The 19,714-nt window shown below is 50.3% G+C and overlaps 1 protein-coding gene across 1 annotated transcript; it reads left to right on the top strand.

Annotated features, from left to right (window-relative positions):
• Window positions 1-1,201: 1,201 nt before the first annotated feature.
• On the top strand, window positions 1,202-14,691 carry kcng2 (potassium voltage-gated channel, subfamily G, member 2). Its single transcript, XM_037474020.2, has 3 exons — window positions 1,202-1,328; window positions 5,062-5,985; window positions 13,465-14,691. The coding sequence occupies exons 2-3, from the start codon at window positions 5,179-5,181 to the stop codon at window positions 14,278-14,280; spliced, it is 1,623 nt and encodes a 540-aa protein (XP_037329917.2). The 5' UTR covers window positions 1,202-1,328; window positions 5,062-5,178; the 3' UTR covers window positions 14,281-14,691.
• Window positions 14,692-19,714: the final 5,023 nt, after the last annotated feature.

Here is a 19,714-nt window from a genome sequence, read left to right as displayed (position 1 = left end):
CGTCAAACGGCGTAGACTGGAAACACCTTGAATTGCACGCGCACACACGCACACACACACACACACACAGGGACAGGAAGAGCATGGGTTGCAGATTAATAACCGACTAGAGGGGCTCGGGGAGGATCTCTTACCTCGATGTGAGAATTAACTGCAGAAACTTGAAAAAGTCCAATTAGCTTTTTCACTAAATTTAAAGAAACCCTCATTATCAAGTATGTAAGTGCTCTCAATAGGTCACTTTTTTTGATTGCAGTAGGACATTTTTCCAATTATCTTCTGACCTCCTGAAGCTCCCCTCCGGAGACCAAAGTTTGAGAACTTTTTTAACACCATGTCATGTTGTTGACGGGTCGTTTCTCAGCATGCAGCCCCCTTAAAAAAAACACATCCTGACCTGGATTCTATTTTTAGGTCTGGACCAAACATTTTTTTTTTCATGTCACCACACGTGAGGCATTTCTCCCACGAGGTGAATAGAGGTGTCTCCTCCTGCCATCGCCGCCGTCCGCATCATTGATGAGGTGCCAGGTCTTCGTGTCTCATCGTGAGCTGAAAGGAAAGAGAGCTTCAAGGCAGGAAGAGAAGCTTTCAGCGGAACCACACCTCTGTGTCCAGCGAGGTGGTCCTCATCCCTGCGATTACACACACACACACACACATACACACACACACACACACACGCGCGCGCGCGGAAATACACGTGCGTCTTCATCCATATGAAGTCAACCAGCTCGCCTGCGGTGAAGCTGCAGAGCTTCTGAGAAACGGCACCGATCAACTTTTTTAATAAGAGAAACATGGAGTTAAAAAGGGGGGTGATACGGATTCACGATGACGGGACACGTGTCACCACAGTGAGATAAGCTGAGCTCCGCTCGCGCGCGCGCGCTTCTCCACACACGCAGTTTGGCATCTGAGCGCACCGCACCGCGGAGCGCGCGCGCAGCTCGGGACGCACCTGGACCTCCGGAGCGGCGTGAACGTCAAGTCGTCCGCACACACACACACACACACACACGCGCGCGCACGCGCATCTGCCTCGCCGTCGGTCGATGGAGAGCGGCGCAGTCTGATTCGGACTAACGTGGCCATCTGCCTCTCCTTTGGGGCCGAATCGGTGGGTTTTTTTGGGGGGGGTCCGCGGGGACATTCAGTGGTTTAAACTGCGACTTCAAAGAGACACAACCCCCCCCCCCCCCCCCCCAAAAAAAACAATTGGAGCTCCGCGTGGATCGTACCGCGATGTCCCGCGAGGGAAACTTAAAGGAATGCTACGGAACCAAGGAGCCAGCCGGGTGAGGGACACGAGATCAGCTTCTCGCCGGGTGAGTGCGGAACACGACAAGAAATCACGAGTCCGTGTGTTTGTTTTTGTTTGTTTTAATAAACCCGCAAATGTCCACAAATGCGTAACGGGCCATGCGGAGGAAAACCCACGAGACCGTCTGTTGGAACAGAACCGGCCCTTTATCACTCACGTGACTAACTTCTTGCATGTCTTGGTCGCATCCCACTGCTTTCCCTTTGTGAAGGGCCAAATTATTCTCAATGATCGGGTCCATAATGGTGTGTTTTTGTTAACATGTTCTTGAATGGACTCCAGGCGTGTTCTTCATCTTGTTATTATTGTAACATCTTCTCATGGGGATGGGCTCACTTAGAGGCACCTTACATTTAAGGGACTTCTCCTCACATACCGGATCAGGTCATTTCATCACATCTGTGTCTTTGGCTCCCAACGATGTTCTTTTTCCCCCCTTTGTGGGAGCGTTGGTGCTGCTGTTTCCTCACCAGACAACCCCCCCCCCCCTCCCCCATTGACCATCGATGCATTGATTTACTTGTCAGTGTTTAAGTGGATGACCTCCACCTGAAGTGAACGAGAGGCTTCTGAAGGCTCTTGTCCGTTCTTGTATATGGATTATCCATCTCCAACCTCTGCGCCCGGGATCCTCAACCTGTTGATCCGCAGGAGACGAACCTCTTCTCCTTCTCGCGGTGAATCGGGGGGGGGGGGGGGGCACCGGCTCAGCGGCCCCTTGAAAACCAGAGGGGACAAACTCATGAGGACATGGCCGTCTGCTCCGTGTCATTTTCGCGTCACTTTCGCCCCCCCCTGCGAGCCAACGCTCCAGCAGCTCCTTCCTCTAATTGTTCCTCCTGCTGGAGGTGAGCCGATTGGGTTTGCAAATAGAAAGGCACCGCTGCGCTTATTGTGTCGCAAAGACACACAATAAGAATGCAAAACAGAGAAGAGAGGAGCGAGGCAGCTCTTTGTGCGTTTGTTGTGGGCTGTTTTTTTTTCTTCTCTTTTCTTATTCTTTGTGTCAGGCTGTGATTTCTAAACCCTCCGTGCTTCCACACAGACGTCCCATTCCCTCCATCAAATAGACCCGTCCCCCTTCCCTCCATCAAATAGACCCGTCCCCCTTCCCTCCATCAAATAGATCCGTCCCCTCCCAGCGATTTATTCAGCCCATTATCTCCTCACACGTTTGTTTTTAATGCGGCTCTTTCAATCGACTGCCGGGCCTCCAAAACTCAGGTTTCATTTCTTTCAATTTAACATTCCTGGAGGTTCTGAGCAGCAGTGTTGGAGACGTGTTGGAGACTTTGCCGTTAAGCTCTGGCGTCTAATTGGGAAAGGCCGGTGTTCTTTGTTGGGTGAGGCCGGCCAGTGGTTCCAAAGACCCGGTGGACCAATTATTGGTGGTTTTAGGTTGTCGCCTTTCTGTGTGCGGCTTCGCGTAGGAACCACTTTCTTTCAACCATCCCGAGAAGCTGCTCACGACAGGGTGTTTAGAAGCAGGGTCAGGTGTCTCCAGAAAGACACTGCTGTTTGGTTTTCTCCCCCCTCTATAAGCCCGTTGCCGTAAAGGCACAATATATTTGAGAGACGGATATTTCTAAAACTACACGCAAAGCCAGCTTGATATTCTGAAGGTCGAACTGTCGCTTTCAGAGCTCAACATTATTATTATTATTGCGGTTTTAAATGAATTGCCCACTTGGATCAACCCATTTTTCCAATTCATGATTCATGACGTTGTTCCATTTTCTCATTACGAACGGAGTTGAATCTGACATTTAGCATCTCTTTTCGTGACACAGCTGGTCGACCATCGCTTCCTGTGACTCAGAATCCAAGAGGTGCTTCTTCGTCGGAGCGCCTCGGACTCTGCGTTGTGGGAAGCGCTCTCTCTGCGACCGCCGCAGTCGGAGCGGGACGTTGTGTCATCGTGAAGTCGCTTTTCTCTCGGCTGATTGCTGACACTCAATCGCCTCAATGAGCTTTGATATCTTGACCTTATTGACCTTATTATTTTCTCTGTCAGTTATTTTGCATTGTACATTGTGCTCGGTCTGTGTTTTATTGTCTCACTGCTTTTTGGAGCTTGTTAAGCACTTTGTTTGTTCAGTTCAGTTCAATTCAATTTAAGCATAATCGGTCCCGGGGGGAAGGAGGCCCTTTGACGAGGAGGAAGCCCGAGGGGGGAGGCAGATGCACCAGTTGCACGTTTATTCAAAGTGGCATTTTAAATGCTATTTGCATGAGCAACAGGTGGTGAAAGCAAAAAGCGAGAGTTCCAAAGTACACCGCATTTATTCACCTACTATCTGTGATGAAAGGAAAGAGGTAACCCCCCCCCCGGGAAGGAATGTTGTCTTTTATTGACTCTTTTGTCACGGTTTCGGTGTCGGAGACACCGGCTGGGAGGCGTTCAGGGTCAGAGGATGAAAGGGAACACGACTCGGCATTATTGAATATTCTTCACTCACCCCGACTGAGGAGGATGAGAGGGATTTCAAGTGCTTGAAATGGAAGGCAATTTTTCTTTTTTGCTGCCCAAATTAAAAGAAAAACCTTTGTGAATCACTGCAACGCTCCTTTAAAGAGCTTGATTCATTATTGTAGCTGTGCAGGTGCATTTGATTTCATTGACTTGTTGTCCAAATTGAATACACCGACCTCCATGCAATGGACAAGGCCGGGCTAGCCGTCCCCGTCGGCATCCAGTCTTCATGCTAAGCTATGCTAACCGTCTAGTTTGGATCCCCGACGCACCTAAACCCAAGATGTGAGCTGCAGCCCACCCGAGGGTGCAGCGTCACGCTCCTGTCAGAAGCACTTTTGCCGAGTCGCTGCTGAGGTTTATGAAAACGATTTGGCCTCACAAAAGAGGAGCTCGGAGGGTAGCTGTGTGGGGAGGGGGGAGGGAGAGGGGGGGGGGGGGGGTCCCAGTCTCTTAGTTCGTTGTTGATGATGTGCCCGTCCTCCCTGCGTCAGCTCCTCCGCCTCGGGGGCCTCGCCGCAGGCCCGACTCGTTAAAGCCAAGTCGCGGCTATCAGAAGCCGCCGTGGCCTCAGAAATGTGGAGTGAGAGCAGTTGGAGATGGAGTCAAAAACATGGGAAAAATGGCAATTGTTTGGTTAATCGTCAGCTTTCGTGATTGAACTTTTTTTTTTAAACGCCTCGGACTTTTTATGACTATTTAGTGGAATCCTAAACTCTGGCTTTATATGACTTTTAATTGCATTCCATAAAGATTATGCAAAAATCGGAAAACAAAAGTGAGTATTTCTGCATACTTGTCTTGTATTGTGATGTTCATTAACCACAAATTCTTTCACAAAACTATAAATGTTTTTATTTCTGAGCCCGGTGTTGCAGATAAAAGAGAAACAACTGTTTATTTTTTTCAGCTTTGGGTTCAGACTGCAACTTGACGTCTAGTTGTTTTCTTTGATCTTTTTATTGCAATTAAAGTCCACAGAAGAATACTTTGACTTTGACTTTGTCTGCAGCGTTTACACAGAAAGGCAATAAGAAGCAATCATGAAGGCACTCTGTGGATCCCTTTCGTAGACCTTACTGATGCATTTCTCCTGTGTGTGTTTCCTACGCTCCACTAAGTGTTCAAACTACAAAACTAATGGTTTAATGAGTTGATCGCAGCCTAAAAAGAGGCACAGCCAAATCAATGAACTCAATTAGGACTTTAGGACGTCACCTTAGACACCAAACCAGTGAAATAACTGCCCTGTGCTGCCCCGCAGGGACCTGCTGTGTTGCTGAATGGCTGAAGATCTCCCAGGCACCTCGCGTGCCCTGTGAAGGCCCCCCCCCCCCCCCCACATAGTGCTGGACGGGGTCCCCCCAGCGGCGCGGGCGCCATGTACCAGGAGGTGGCCTTCCTGGCCGGCAGCAGCGAGCACCAGTTCACCCCCTTCCACTTCAAGCCCGTGGAGAACCCGCAGGAGGTCCAGAGCAAGAAGGGCCTGTTCTACAAGCGGGCGCAGCTGCTGCCTCCTCAGCGCCGCCAGCACGGCGACGGGGCGGCCCTCGGCCCCGTCGCCGCCGCCGCCGACGCGGCCATCATCAACGTGGGCGGGATCAAGTACCGCATCCCCTGGTCCACGCTGGAGGAGTTCCCGCTGACCCGGCTGGGCAGGCTGCGCGGCTGCAGCAGCGAGGCCGAGATCATGGACCTGTGCGACGACTACGACGGCAGCCGCAACGAGTTCTTCTTCGACCGCAGCCCGTCGGCCTTCCGCACCATCGTGTCCTTCCTGGCGGCGGGGAAGCTGCGGCTTCTGCGGGAGATGTGCGCCCTCTCCTTCCAGGAGGAGCTGCTCTACTGGGGGGTGGAGGAGAACAGCCTGGACTGGTGCTGCCTCCGGAAGCTGCGGCTGCGCCAGGAGGAGTACAAGGAGCTGCAGAGGCTGGAGGAGGAGGAGGCCGAGCTGACCTCGCCGCAGTCCTGCGAGGAGAGCCCGCAGCCTCCCGGCGCGGGGGCGGGGCCGGAGGAGGCCCACGCGGGCGGCGGCGGCTGCATGCGGCGGCTGCGGGACATGGTGGAGAACCCCCACTCGGGCCTGCCGGGGAAGATCTTCGCCTGCCTGTCGGTGGTGTTTGTGGCCATCACCGCGGTGACGCTGTGCGTGAGCACCATGCCGGACCTCCGAGAGGAGGAGGAGCGGGTGAGTGCAGCCGCTCTGCGGTAATCCACCGCTTTAATTGGCTTTGCATAATTTCATTTCAAGTCATCCGAAAAGTCCCAGCTCATATCTGGCTGCCCATATTTCGTTTTTTTTTTTTTTTTTCCGGAATGAACTCCTGACGGTTACTGGATTGGAAACAATTCAACTCCACTCAGCATCCAAATAATGTAGCTACGATTCAAATTTTTAATTTTGAAGGCAAATGAACAATTTTAGAAAACAGGCACTAACGTGTTTTCAAATATAATGTGCCCCCCCCCGCCCCCTCCTCCAGAGTAAAGTAAAGCGCTCTCTGTGGCGTCTAACAGCAAAACAAATGATGAACACATTTAACACACACACACACACACAACTATGTGTGTGTCGGTGCTTTACAGCGGCCACAGTGGCATTGAGATTATGTCGATGCAGCGTCCCACATACAGAGTCTTCCATGGGTATTTTTTTTTTTTTTTGTGGTGAATCATCGTGACGAAGGCTCAGGGACTCAGAAGCTTCCTTCACTCGAATACCCGGATTATTTCTGCAGCATAAAGGACTTCAGAGCAACACGAGATCCGAGTCCTCCCGAGTGCAGGCGGTGATTGACAGCGAAAACATGAGGAGGAAAAGGATGTATATTTATTTATACATCTTCAAATTATGTCTGTCCCGGTTTTGTATTTCAGTTCTCGTGTTTTTTGCAAAATCCCACAGATATTCTCCCCGTGTATTTGAAAATGAATACGAAATGGGATCAAACGAACGTTAAATAAGCTCATTATCGTTGCATGACACGATGATTATGCAAATTGTAGCGCTGCCGTCTTAATCCATACAGTTAAAGGCTTGATTGCCCAAAGCATCCCGAAGACCAGCTGACCAGTAAACAAATTGGAAATCAATTATCCTCCAACTGTGTTCACTTTGAAGCTCCATAGACGCAGATCCTTTCTAGGCCGTAGATGCCACGTGGCATTTTTAGAAAGAAAAAGACCTGTTGCTGCTGTGTAGCGTCTTCGCCTCGATGGAGAAGAGAAGTGCTGCTCCCACTGGCTTCTTGTTCCCACTTACCCACTCATTCCGTGACACACAAAAAAAAAAAACCCACACGAAGGCTTTCCAACGTCTCCCACCTGGAGATTCTGGATTGCCCCCCCCTTCCAAACCCCCCCATTAGCCTCCGGAGTATGATTAAAGAAGAGCTCCGCTGCTTCTCCCTCCGTCAAAGGCGCATCTTCATCAGCTGTACGAGCTTCAAAGGGAGAATCAATCAGGGAAACAAAGGAAGGTGGAAGCCGAACAAAGAGCCGCTTTAGACGCCGTCTCGTTTTGTCTCCGTTAAGGTGGCGTCTGCCGTCACGCGGCGGCATGAAAACCGCAGCTCCGAGGCGCATCGAATCGAGAGGAGCAACGGGACTGATTATATGTTTCAAAGTCCGCACGGCTGGAAATAAGGTGTCACCGTGGCAGCAATTAACCGCCCGCGGGTGGCTGAAGAAACGTGAGCCGCACCCCCCCCCCACCTCCCCCATGCAAGAAGAACATCGGGCGGGTGGCGGTTCATTAAAAGAGTGACAACCACAAAAATAAGTGGGCAAACTGCAGAAGAAAACAGAGGGTTCGTGGGTATAATGAGGCGGCTCTGAAAGCCTCCCAAAATGAAGGGAGGCGACCCTCGCAACCCCGCCCCCCCCACACTTACTTTCATTTCACCCTCAGCGGAGCGCTGCGGCCTGAGCGGCCATCGCCCAACTCAAGCGCCGCCCGAAGGGTGCTGATTGTTCTGTGAGTGCGTCTGACACAAAAAACAAGACTACGGTCCTCCTCGTCGAGGTTTGCGCCGAGGTTTGGGGGGGGGGGGGGGGGCGCTGGAGCGTCTCCTCTCGGAAGAATCGTGGCCTTTTGATTCGGTCTGAGAAGGCGCGTTAGTGCGACGCGAGTGGGCCGGACTTCCTGCTTTGTCATCCGTTCACGCGGGTGTCAGGCGAAGCGCACTGAAGCGGCTCAACCCTTGCATTCAGCTGAAATTGGTGAATTGCTTTGGGTAATTACCACCATCTCTTTTAAGTGAGGTCCGCCCACTCACGCTCCCCCCCTCCATCACAGAACCAATATCCATTAGCTTTGATCCTTCCCTTAGTAATGAAACTAATGAAATGAGCTTCCCCAATCTGGAACATAATGCATTGTGTCATTTTAAAGACTTGGGTTTTGTCTCCATGTTTTGTCTCAATGATGGAAGCAGCACGGCGCCTGGGGCGCCCGATTAAACCTGCTCGACTCAACTAAACGCATTGTATTCATTTATTATTCATCCAATCCTGCACAAACAGACCTTTGGGCTTTTTAAAATACACTTTGGACACGAGGTCATCACCCTTTTGAGGATCCACCCCTCCTTGGAGTCCTTCTCTTTCACCTGACCCAACTATGCAGCCGCAGTTTAAACGGAGGCCGAGGTCACCCTGAGGTCACCCGATGGTTCGTTGGCTGGTGTCGAGCCTCGAGCAGCAGCTTTGTGCAATGGGAGAAGCTAACAACTTCACGCCGAATAAGACATCTGCAGCCGCGTGAACTGAAAACCTGTAAAAAGATCGGATATGGAAACACACACAATGGCCACTAAAAAGGATGCATTTGTCTCCACAACAACAAAAAAAAGTACAAAGTCAAGGGCAGGTGAAGGCGGACGGTGAGCGGGAAGACGCTAGCGGGAAGACGCTAGCGGGAAGAAGCTAGCGGGAAGAAGCGAGCGGGAAGAAGCTAACGGGAAGAAGCGAGCGGGAAGAAGCTAGCGGGAAGAAGCTAACGGGAAGAAGCTAGCGCAACAACAGCAAACGGATCATCGTGTAAGACGCTCAGAGCCTCTGCACATTTCCCCGTAAACGAAGTCACGTTACGATGCTCTCAGTAGTGGCGGGAGAGGAGAGGGGGGGGGGGGAGTAATGCAACCCAAATCCAGGAAGCGTCCATTTTTATGCACTCGGCCACTTAAGCCGCAGGAGGGAGTTCGTCCAGAAAACAGTTTTTAAAGATCCTCCTGCAATAAAAAGCACTTAGCCACGCTTTCTAATCTAATGTGGCTCTTTAGAGGAGCATTTGGGGGCTAAGAGGCCTTTCTCTCCTCCCCTAACACACAATCAACCACACGCACACACACACACACACACGCAATACAAAACTAAAGAGGCCCTATTGCATTACGCATCTCGCGGCCGCTCTCTGCACTCTGCGGATGAATGGCGGATTAAACATCTCGAGTGCTTTGTGGGTTTTCTTCCCCTGACCGTGTTCACACAGGCGTCCTGCGAAAACTGCCTTCTTGTCCCATTCGTCTCCGGAGGAGGGAGGGGGGGGGGTGTGGATCTATCCTCTCGCGTCGCCTCGGGGGGGCGGCCCGACACACACAAACACACTCTCCATTCTGACGAAGAAACCCCCCCCGGCCACTTTAAAAGTACACCGTCGACCGCGGGGCCTCCGTCGCCACGGGGGAACGAGGAAGAGGAGGAGAAACGGCGACTTGCACCTGAGCGTCGGCTCCGTTCATCCGTTGGAGGGTGTAGTTAGGCAACCCTCCAGCCGTTACATTATTCACATCGCTCATGACGTCCACCTTAATCGCCCGTTTGTGAAAGCTCGCATTGCCTCAAAACGACCGTTTGTGGGATTTCCAGGATTTTTTTCCGGCGATCGCCATCAAGCTAAAAGCTAAAAAAAAAATTTAAACGGTTGCGCAAAATCTAACGTGTTACTTTGAGCTGCGCAGTGATATGGAACGATGAGGTCAGTGTGAACCGCACCTGTACATTATCGCTGAATAATGTACCCCTCGTGACTCGCTCTCAGCCAATCGGAGCGCTGGATTCCATCTACCCGCGTTATAATGTGAAATAATGGAATGTGTTTCCCCAGCTGAGTTGCCTCTAATTGCTCTTCCCTGCGGAGCTGCGAGCGCACCAGCCGAACAGCCTCTGAGCGCATGAGGAGGGTGGGGGGGGGGACACATCATTGGCTTTATTAGAAAACACTCCTCCTGTTACCATAGAAGGATTTGCATTAGCAAACATTTACACTCGGGGGCGGTCGGCCTGCCGCTGACTGGCCCGACGTCTTGCGATACTCAATAATTCAAATATATTGAAATGTGTGTTTTCCCCGGGGTTTAACCACAAAGGAAGCACTTTGCCGCGTGGCCGCTGAGAGCATTGACCGACGCGGCGCTCCAGAGTGAGGAAACCGCTGGTATCGAATCGGGTGCCGGGAGACTGAGCGCTTCTCCGCCATGTCGAAATCCATGCTTATGGCGGGGCGTTTGAAGCTGATTCGCCCGCTATGCGTTGACTCCAACACTCGCTTCAGGGGGTCAGAGCGGGAGACGCACAACTTTGTCAGGCTACAGGCATAATTATCGATGGTTTTATCGATTGGGTTAGATCTGTTGTGTTCAAAAGATGAAGAAACACCAGGCGGACGGGAGACGTCTTGGAATGAACCGTTTAAATCAAAAGTATTTGATAAAGGAAAAGGTGTTGTGCTAAAAAAGAATGATCTCATCTCATGTCTGTTGTCTTCACCAGCGAAAACAATGGCTGCCTACAAGTATTTATACAGGTGTGAAAGTGAGTGACCACGCCCCCTCTGGGTGGTGGCCACGCCTCCTGGGAGTGGTCTCCTGGTGAGTTCAATGTAGCTTGGATTTCGAAGGCCTCTCAGTCAATATCAGTTGTGGTGTTAGATTACATCACATTGACTACAATCATAACTTTAGATTGGTATTATTCTATTTGATTACAGTTTCAACATTACAGTGGTTTTACAACATTCCCATTATTTTATTGAATACATATCTCCAGAATAATGGTTGTATTTTGGTGTTCACTTAATGCTTTTTAGTTAAGTTTATGATCCTGGTCGTCAATTTATTTTTTAATATCCTACAGATCAGATGGAAATATAATGATTTCTGGTGTCACAGCAGCACAGAACAGGAAATAAATATCAGTGCTCGTGGAATTGCAGCCTGAAGAGGATGCTCAGCTGTTCAGCTGCTACCATTGTAGAGACCATGCTTGTTTTTCCAGGGCAGGTGATTACAGGTAAACGCACATGCATCGCAATGTGGAAATGAGGCCTCGACGGCTTCTAACGGAAACAAAGAGCGTGTCTTCTAAAAGCTGCGATAGACGGCAAGTTGAAATGCGCAAAAAAAAAAAAATGTCTGCTCAGCAAGGTGCAGGAAGCATGCGTCACAAAGCTCTGGAGCCCGTTCTACAGAACCCAGAGTAATAAATACAAATCGACGAGCAACAGAACAGGCTCAGGCCGAGTGTGTGTGTGTGTGTGTGTGTGTGTGTGTGAGAGTTATAGCAACGTTTTCAGGCCACTGAAATAAATACAGCGTTCTGAAATGGCTTTGATCAGACTCCATGTCGGTGGTGCATTAGATTTCTTCTTCTTGCCCAAGATGGTGTTTATGAGAGTCTTTAAAAAGTTCCAGAGAAAGTAATCATGCTCATGTAATTATTAACTCTGGGTTTGAGCGGAATGCTTTGTCTGCTAATTATGATTCTGCAAGCTAATCAGACACAGACACACACACACACACACACACACTGGAGGAAAGTCACCAAGCCACAGTGGGGGAAATAAGATGATATAATTTGGTCATTTTGAGAAATGATTGCACTCACAGCAGGTCGCTAAGCTATTAACTTAGTGGGAACATCAATCTTATTTGTTATGATTTGTGCGATATCACTTGAGTGAGCTTCTATCTGCTCATATTTCTCCCCCCCCCCCCCCCCCCCCCCCCCCCCGGGGCGGGTTTCCCCCCTGAACCTGATTCACTGCTCTCTTTTTTCCCAGGCAGTGATCACACACACACACACACACACACAGCATTCCATGTCACACATGCCACACCCAATGAAAGTCATTCTAAGGATGTGGGAGTTGGGACGAGGGTGCGCAGTGGGAGTGGCACGAGGCCGTCATTCCCGAGGTTATAAATATGCACAAGAATTTTTTTCAGTGCTTCTCCCAAATCCCCCGAAACCGCAGCCGCCGGCCGTTAAACGAAACGCTGCGTTCGTTAACTCTGCAGATTTGGCCGTGCACAATTATCGCCTCGCATCTCCCCCCCCCGCCCCCCCACCGAAATAAAGGAAAGTCACACCCACCTCACGGTGAAGCGGAGGAACGAATCCACCAGGAACACCAGGAGCGAACTGATGGACAGGAACAGGAACAGGGAACCTACGGGTACTGGAAGCCAGCGAGCTCCGTGGGGGGGGGCGGGGGGGGGGGGGATTTGGATGTGGAGTGACAGCGTGTTGGTTTAGAGGCGAATTTGAAGCTCTGCGCCGCGTCAGAGCTTCAGCGCTGCGGTTTTGCAGGAGGCCTCGATGACCTCGTCGCCAAGTGGGGGTTGAAGGACAGAACATGTGCATCTGAATCTGAATAAAAGGGGGCTGTTACTCAATATATTTATATTCTATTAATCTCACTGCTTTCCCCCCCCCCAAAAAAAACAACCAAAAAACAAGCTGGATGCAAAACCAAGTATGTGCTGAAAAATGCAAGTGGGGGGGGGGGGACTTCCTTCCTGATGGAGGCAGTCAGTTGGAATGACGTCTCCATGGCAGCGGAGCTGTTAATTGAGCGAAGGAAGGCAATCTTTTTGGGGGGCCAGGGGGGGGGGCTTTTGTACTCACGCCGGCGCTCATTCGCACCTGTGGCTGAACTTTAAAAACCAGCGTGCGTGTGTTCGAGGCCCCCGTCGGCTCGCTGACGTCATCGCGTGCCGTTTCTCATCTATTCCTCCGGATCGTTTCATAGAGGAACGATTTTAAAGGGTTTTCCATTTTCCTTCGCATATTTTTCGTGTTTTAATGAATCCACAAATAATTAATTGAGTATATTCTTTTGTAATTAATAACCCTTAATTAAATGCAGAAATATGAAAAGCACACACTTTCTTTTACCGGGTTCTCCAGGGAGGGGGAGGGGGGGGGGGGTTTGACTTAACAACCTCTCTCATAATTATGCTCTACAATATTTATGAGTCTTGTTGCAGCAGCGTTAAAAAGGAGAATATTTCATCTGCGGCGGCTTCCAGTGGCACCGATGAAAGGCCTGATTGCTGATGCGCCTCCTCGCCGGGGTCCAATAAACGAGGGACGACCGAAGCCTTTCGCTTCGTTTCTTTTTTTTATAACTCATCAATCTTTCAGCATCCTCCCCCCCCCCCTCGTGTTCAGCCTCACCTTACCTTGTTGTGAGATCAAACGCTCGTCACCTCGTCAGCCCGCCGATACCCGGCAGTCAAACAGGGCGGGCTTTGAAACTCTTGCCGCCGACTTCAGGCGCCTCATCTGAAGGCCCCCCCCACCCCCCCACCCTCCCCCCGCCTCTCCTCTGCTGCTAACACAACTCCTGTCCGTGTCTCTCTACTCCCCCCCCCCCCCCCCGCAGGGCGAGTGCTCCCAGAGGTGCTACAACATCTTCGTCCTGGAGACGGTGTGCGTGGCCTGGTTCTCCCTGGAGTTCACGCTGCGCTTCATCCAGACGCCGAGCAAGTGCGCCTTCCTGCGCACGCCGCTCAACGTCATCGACGTGGTGGCCATCCTGCCCTACTACGTCACCCTGGTCGTGGACTCCCTGTCCGTCGGGGGGAAGCCGGCGGGCTCCGGGAACAACTACCTGGAGAAGGTGGGGCTGGTCCTGCGGGTCCTGCGGGCTCTGCGGATCTTCTACGTGATGCGGCTGGCGCGCCACTCGCTGGGCCTGCAGACGCTGGGCCTGACGGTGCGGAGGTGCACGCGCGAGTTCGGCCTGCTGCTGCTCTTCCTCTGCGTCGCCATGGCTCTCTTCTCGCCGCTGGTGTTCCTGGCGGAGAGCGAGCTGGGCGCCAAGCAGGAGTTCACCAGCATCCCCGGCAGCTACTGGTGGGCCGTGATCTCCATGACGACGGTGGGCTACGGCGACATGGTGCCGCGGAGCATCCCCGGCCAGGTGGTGGCGCTCAGCAGCATCCTGAGCGGCATCCTCCTCATGGCCTTCCCGGTCACCTCCATCTTCCACACCTTCTCCCGCTCCTACCTGGAGCTGAAGGAGGAGCAGGTCCGCGCGCTGAGGCAGAAGCCCGACTCGCAGGACAGCACCAAGTCCCAGAACAGCGAGGACTCCCAGGAGACGGACAGCTACCGCGGCGCCGCCGAGGCCGCGGCCTCCTCCATGCGGCGGAGGAGGTCCCTGGCCGCTCGCAGGGCGGCGGAGGTCACGGCGTGACCCTCGAGGACTCGTGACCCTCAGGCTCCTCGCGTGGCTGCGTTCGGGAGGATTGACCTGAAACGAGTGGCGCCTTTTGTTTGTCGGGTAGAGTTCATTAATCTCCCATATTGCATCTCGCCAAAAACCCGAGCACACGCACACGCACACGTGCATTTATTCGCATTGAAGCATTGTGCTCATTAATCCGCAGCACAACCATTTATTTGTCAAAGGGCTTTGCACGCACACTGGTGTCCGCATCAAACTTCCAGGCAGAAGAACCGTTTCATCGAGGCTCAGCTGCTGTGTTTGTCTCATGCGTCCAAAAGGGAACCTCCGATTGAAGCTTGTGTTGCATCATCATCAAATCTCATTTGATTCTTGCTATGTTCTGTACAAATGAAGAAAGCCACAATTGGGGGGGGGGGGGGGGGGGGGGGGGGGGGGGAGAAACTAATGACTTTTCTCTTTTTGACCAAATCTAAAAGGTTTGCATTTGTTTCACTACAGTTTTATTCCACAGGACGGGATTTTGGTGACCGACACGGCAGCATTTGTCTAAACGTTTTACTAATGTCCCCACGGATTAATTACTAATCATGTCCCCACATAGGATTGGAAATAAAGCTATTCCTGTTTGGAATCGAGTGCCTTGCTTTTTTGTAGTGACATCCAAAAAAAAACAAAAAAAAAAACACACACATTTCCCCAAATGATTGTGCTGTTGGAAACCAAATCTCCAAAAGCAAAGTGCTCCAGAGTGCAGTTTAGTTTGGGATGTTTTCGATGTGCCAAACGGGGTGAAAGGATGAATCTGCTTACTGTGAATCACTCGGGACGGAAGTATTACCGTCTCTAAACTATTATGTCTGCAGTATTGTTTTGAATAGAAAGCCAATGGGAGATGGATTTGCGCCCCGCGTCATGAATCCGTGGCCCGAGGAACTTCTTTTTGACCAATAAAGATCATAATGAACACCGTCCAACGTGGAGTGGCTTTAATGTAACAATGGATTACACAAAAGGACTTTGAAACCCCAAAAGCATTTTTCCAGCATTTATTTCTTTGCACATTTGTGATTCAAGACATTTATTCTGTGATTATTTTTTATGTCAAACGCTTGACTTTAATATTCTAAACTATGAATTTTTATGAAATACTTTAATGACATCACATATTGTAGTATGACTTGTCATTTTTAGGATATTGTTCACCATGTGGAAACTTTTTTAAATTCTTCATAAAATCCTTATAGCATGTTATAATTGATCACTGATATTCTTTTAAGCACTTAATACTCATACTAGTTCTTTTAGTATTAATGAGTATTCATAATAAACTGCATTATAGTCACAACTGACTTTTAAAAGACATTTAATGAATTCAAAATGACATGTTTTGTTTCAATTTATGAAACCGTATGTTTTGTTAATTTTTTTAAAGAAATAATGCCTCAACTTTATTTTCAAAATATTGTAGCTTGACTTTTTCCCCCCCCATTGTTTTACTTTCAGAACTTTTCCATCAAAATGTTGAAACTTACGACTTTATTATTAACATGTCGTACACTGACTTTCATGATTCTCTACACAATGAACTGTTTTGCTGTATACTTTGGCTTTTATGACCTACGTTTTGCAAATGAATAGGAAAACATCTTGAATCGACCAAAATGTCAAATAATAACTTGTAAACCACATCTGCAGCATTAAGAGACAAAAGCCTCGATTTGATGGGAACTGTAAAATATTTAAAAAAAAAGAAAACGTGAATCTGCTTCTGCTTTTTCAAATCCTCCTTCTCGCCTCTTCTGCGCAACGTTCCAGCGTGGCGCGCCATGTGATGTGAGAGCATCAGGGACACGAACCACACACACACACACACACACACACACACACACACACACACACACAGAGAGTGTCTCCACGTCTCCTCTTTATTGTGCGTCAGGGCCCCCAGTCGGACTCTGGACTTGAACATGTGGTTCAAACAGATGGCGGATGGATGTAACTATAGAAACGGACCAATGGCAGCTCACCAAACATTGTAACACGGTGGAAACGGCGTAAAAAGTGAACGCACAAATATTGGTCGGACAGATAAGACGAGGCGCAACGTGGCAGTTGATGAAGGTCAAGTGATACAAAACAAAGACACACACGGAATGAAGTGAGTAAGTGAAAAAGTCATTTTGATCCCGATAGTCCGGTATCTCGACACCGGTCGACCCCCCCCACATCTCACACTGGCATTCAAAGATATATTAAAAAAAAGGGTAACTAAATAAATCGGGTGAGTAAACAGGTGTTGAACAGAAAAGGTGCACAGCGTGAACCTCGACACCACGCGCTGTAGTTCGTATATTTGAGGGCGAGGACGTAACTATTCCCCCCAGCCGGGACGTTTACACATTCTCAGGCTGAGCAGTGACCCCCCCCCCCCCCCCCCCACCGAGAGATTACAAGACAACAATAACACCTTCACTGCGTCCTGCGGCTGCTTCTTTCCCCTCTGAACAGGAAATTAATGTCTTGAGACAAAATGATGAGCGGGTGGTAACATGGAGGCACGAGAGGGGATAACAGGGGTGTTATTGGATTTTCAATAATAATAATGATAATAATAATAATAATAAACTTGAGACGTGACGACAAGTGAAGTTTTCCATCCGTAAACATCTGTGTACTTAAAAGGATCATTTGGCTGTAACTTCTATTGGCAAAAATAACCACTGTATTCAACAAAGTTATTTCTGATGGTAACATCGTCTTCACTTCGCTCCTTTCACTGCGGACTAAAAGCCCCCCCCCCCCCCCCTTTGGCATTTTATTTTAAACGGATTCACACTGAAGTCCTCTCAGACGGAGCTCGATTAGCTCGGGACCCTTTTCTTCTTCTGGTGCTCTGATTGTAGTGCCTAACAATTCCTTTTGTTAAAGCACCAGATTGATGTCGCACATGCCGACCATCTGTCTCTTCCCCCCCCCCCCCCCCCCTACCCACCACCACTGGGAAAATAAAAACATAACAAATTCCATTTTTTGTAGATGCAGTAACATTGTGCAGCAAGATCATCCGGATTGGCTCGTGCATGCGCGTTGCAGTTAACGCGTGTGTGTGTGTGTGTGTGTGTGTGATTTAAGGCAGAAGGTCCTCAGCAGGACGACACGCTGCATGTGTTCATTCACGTGCATGAAAGCCTCCACATGCACAGCTCGACTCGGGGACCTACGTTATCCCACCGCGCTGCGCTCCCAGACGCAAGCACGCCGCCTTGTTTATTGTACGTGTGTGTGTGTGTGTGTGTGTGTGTGTGTGTGTGTGTGTGGCGCGTCTCATCGCAGGGCGCCTCGGTGCGTTGGTGAATGGATCTCAGAGCGCTTTGGCACTGGTGGTGTGGGAGACCGTGTGGGACGCCGGCTTCTGCGGGTAGCGGCTGTAGTAGTACACCTGGAACAGGATGGTGAAGTCCACCAGCACCTGCAGCAGGCCACACGTCCAGAACTGCACCGGGGCCTGGGTGAGCAGGAAGTAGCCCGTTTTGAAGGTGTCGCCGCTGGTCCACATCAGCACCATCTTGATGCTGGAGAGAGAGAGAGAGAGAGAGAGAGAGTTCAACTTTATTAAGAGGTCGTTAATAGCACTCTCAACAGATCGACCACAGGAGGATTATTCGTCTTTATGGAACTGTGAATGGCAACAAAGTCCCGTCTAGTTACATAAAAAGGGTCTAATTAGCCTGCAGTGTATTGATTTAATTGCTGTCGTTCTAGCGGACACAAGGTAACTGACCATTTTTATCCATTTATAATATGAAGGTTTACATTTTGTAAAAAATTGGAATTATTCACAAATTGCCAAAACATTTCCACTTGGGCTTCACAACGTCTCTAACGCTTCCCAAATAGACACCAAAGCACCTGTTAAAGAGGAAAAGGACGCAGCACCAACAGCTCACTCCAGAAAAGAAAAGCTAATTTGCCACAATAACAACGATGGGAAACTGAAAGGAAGAATGTTCTCAGGGTGTAAATGTCCTCATTAACTCGACATCCTGTGGCAAGTTTCTAAATAAAAACTCGGGAGTGTTTCCGGTGCACAACGAGCCCGACGGCTCACGACCCACGAGGCCGTCGCCGGAGGCCCTTAAATGAGGCGTCATCGTTATCCAAAAGGTGCACGACGCTCTCGGCGTGAGCTTCGTCCTGCCAAAATGAACTCGACTAATGAGGTCGAAGGAGGGAGTCTAACGAGGGGAGGCGAACCAAAAAGGGGAAAGAACCACCTCCCCCCCCCCCCCCCCCACCCCCGGGTCCGAGCACAAACCCGTCTCCGCTCGTACAGAAGTGAACAGCTGCACTGACACAGTGACGCCCCAAAAGCCCTTAAAAGGTCAACAGTGTCCAGTTCAGTCCAGTTCGTAGCAGCGTGGACACACACACACACACACACACACACACACACACACACACACACACACACACACACACACACACACACACACACACACACACACACACACACACACACACACACACACACACACACACACACACACACACACACACACACACATTCTTCCTCTCACTTGTGTTTTTTTTTTTCCCTGCAGCATCTCTGGACGTCTCCTCTCGCCTCCATTCATCTTCCCACCCGCTCCTTCGCCTCCCTGTACCTGTTTGCAGGTATACCTCTGCTGCCCCCCCCCCCCCCCTCCCCCCTCCTCCCCCAGCATACTGTCCTCACACGTTTCTCTTGCAGTGAGGCCCTTGTTAGCTCTGTGGGTAGAAACCTTCCTGCTGCACGTTTCTCTCTCTACGACGTGAACCTGCAGGTAATGATGAAAGAGGCTGGATTCACCTCCTCAGTAACGAGCTGCAGACTTTGTTTGTGTTGCTTCGGATACACACAGAGACGCTTGTGAGGGTTGAAGCACCACGCAACGTTCATGTCTGAGCTGTGCCAAGGCGAGACGAGCGAATTGGCAAAGGACTCAAGCTTTTCTTCTTCGTCTTTACTCGTTTTCCTTTGAGTTACAAGCTGTTCATGAAAGGAGGACCTGGGAAAGGGGGTTAAAGCCCAAACATGGCGCTGGGACTCTGGCGGAGCTCGCCGGGCCTTTTAAGGCGCCAGTCGGCGGTCCAGATGTCCCGTGGTCCTGTTTTAAGTGGGCCTGCAGTGTGTTTCTTGGGTTTTGGGTTACTGCGTGCCGTTAACCATTCAGCAGGAACCTCTGGCTCTCCAATCTGGGGACCATCTTATAAACAGGCGCAGCCCTGACAGCTATTATTAACACCCCCCCCCCCCCCCACGCAGCGCACACTTAAGACACCTCTCATCTGGCCTAATGCCCCCCCCCCCCCCCCACCTTAAATATCTGCCTATGAGACTTTTACTCGTCCAAAAAACAGTTTGAACATTCCCTTCGACACAAAGAGAGAGAGAGAGAGA

The sequence above is a fragment of the Pungitius pungitius genome, chromosome 17 (assembly GCF_949316345.1).
Source record: "Pungitius pungitius chromosome 17, fPunPun2.1, whole genome shotgun sequence".
NCBI classification, from domain to species: domain Eukaryota; kingdom Metazoa; phylum Chordata; class Actinopteri; order Perciformes; family Gasterosteidae; genus Pungitius; species Pungitius pungitius.
The sequence above is the reverse complement of the archived record's forward strand: the minus strand, read 5'-3'. Positions and strand labels throughout refer to the sequence as shown.

Bases quoted from the DNA above. Each gene is read 5' to 3' on its own strand.
- kcng2 (XM_037474020.2), top strand. From the start codon at position 5,179: ATGTACCAGGAGGTGGCCTTCCTGGCCGGCAGCAGCGAGCACCAGTTC. The intron at 5,986-13,464 runs GTGAGTGCAGCC...CCCCCCCCGCAG, and splicing joins TCCGAGAGGAGGAGGAGCGG to GGCGAGTGCTCCCAGAGGTG.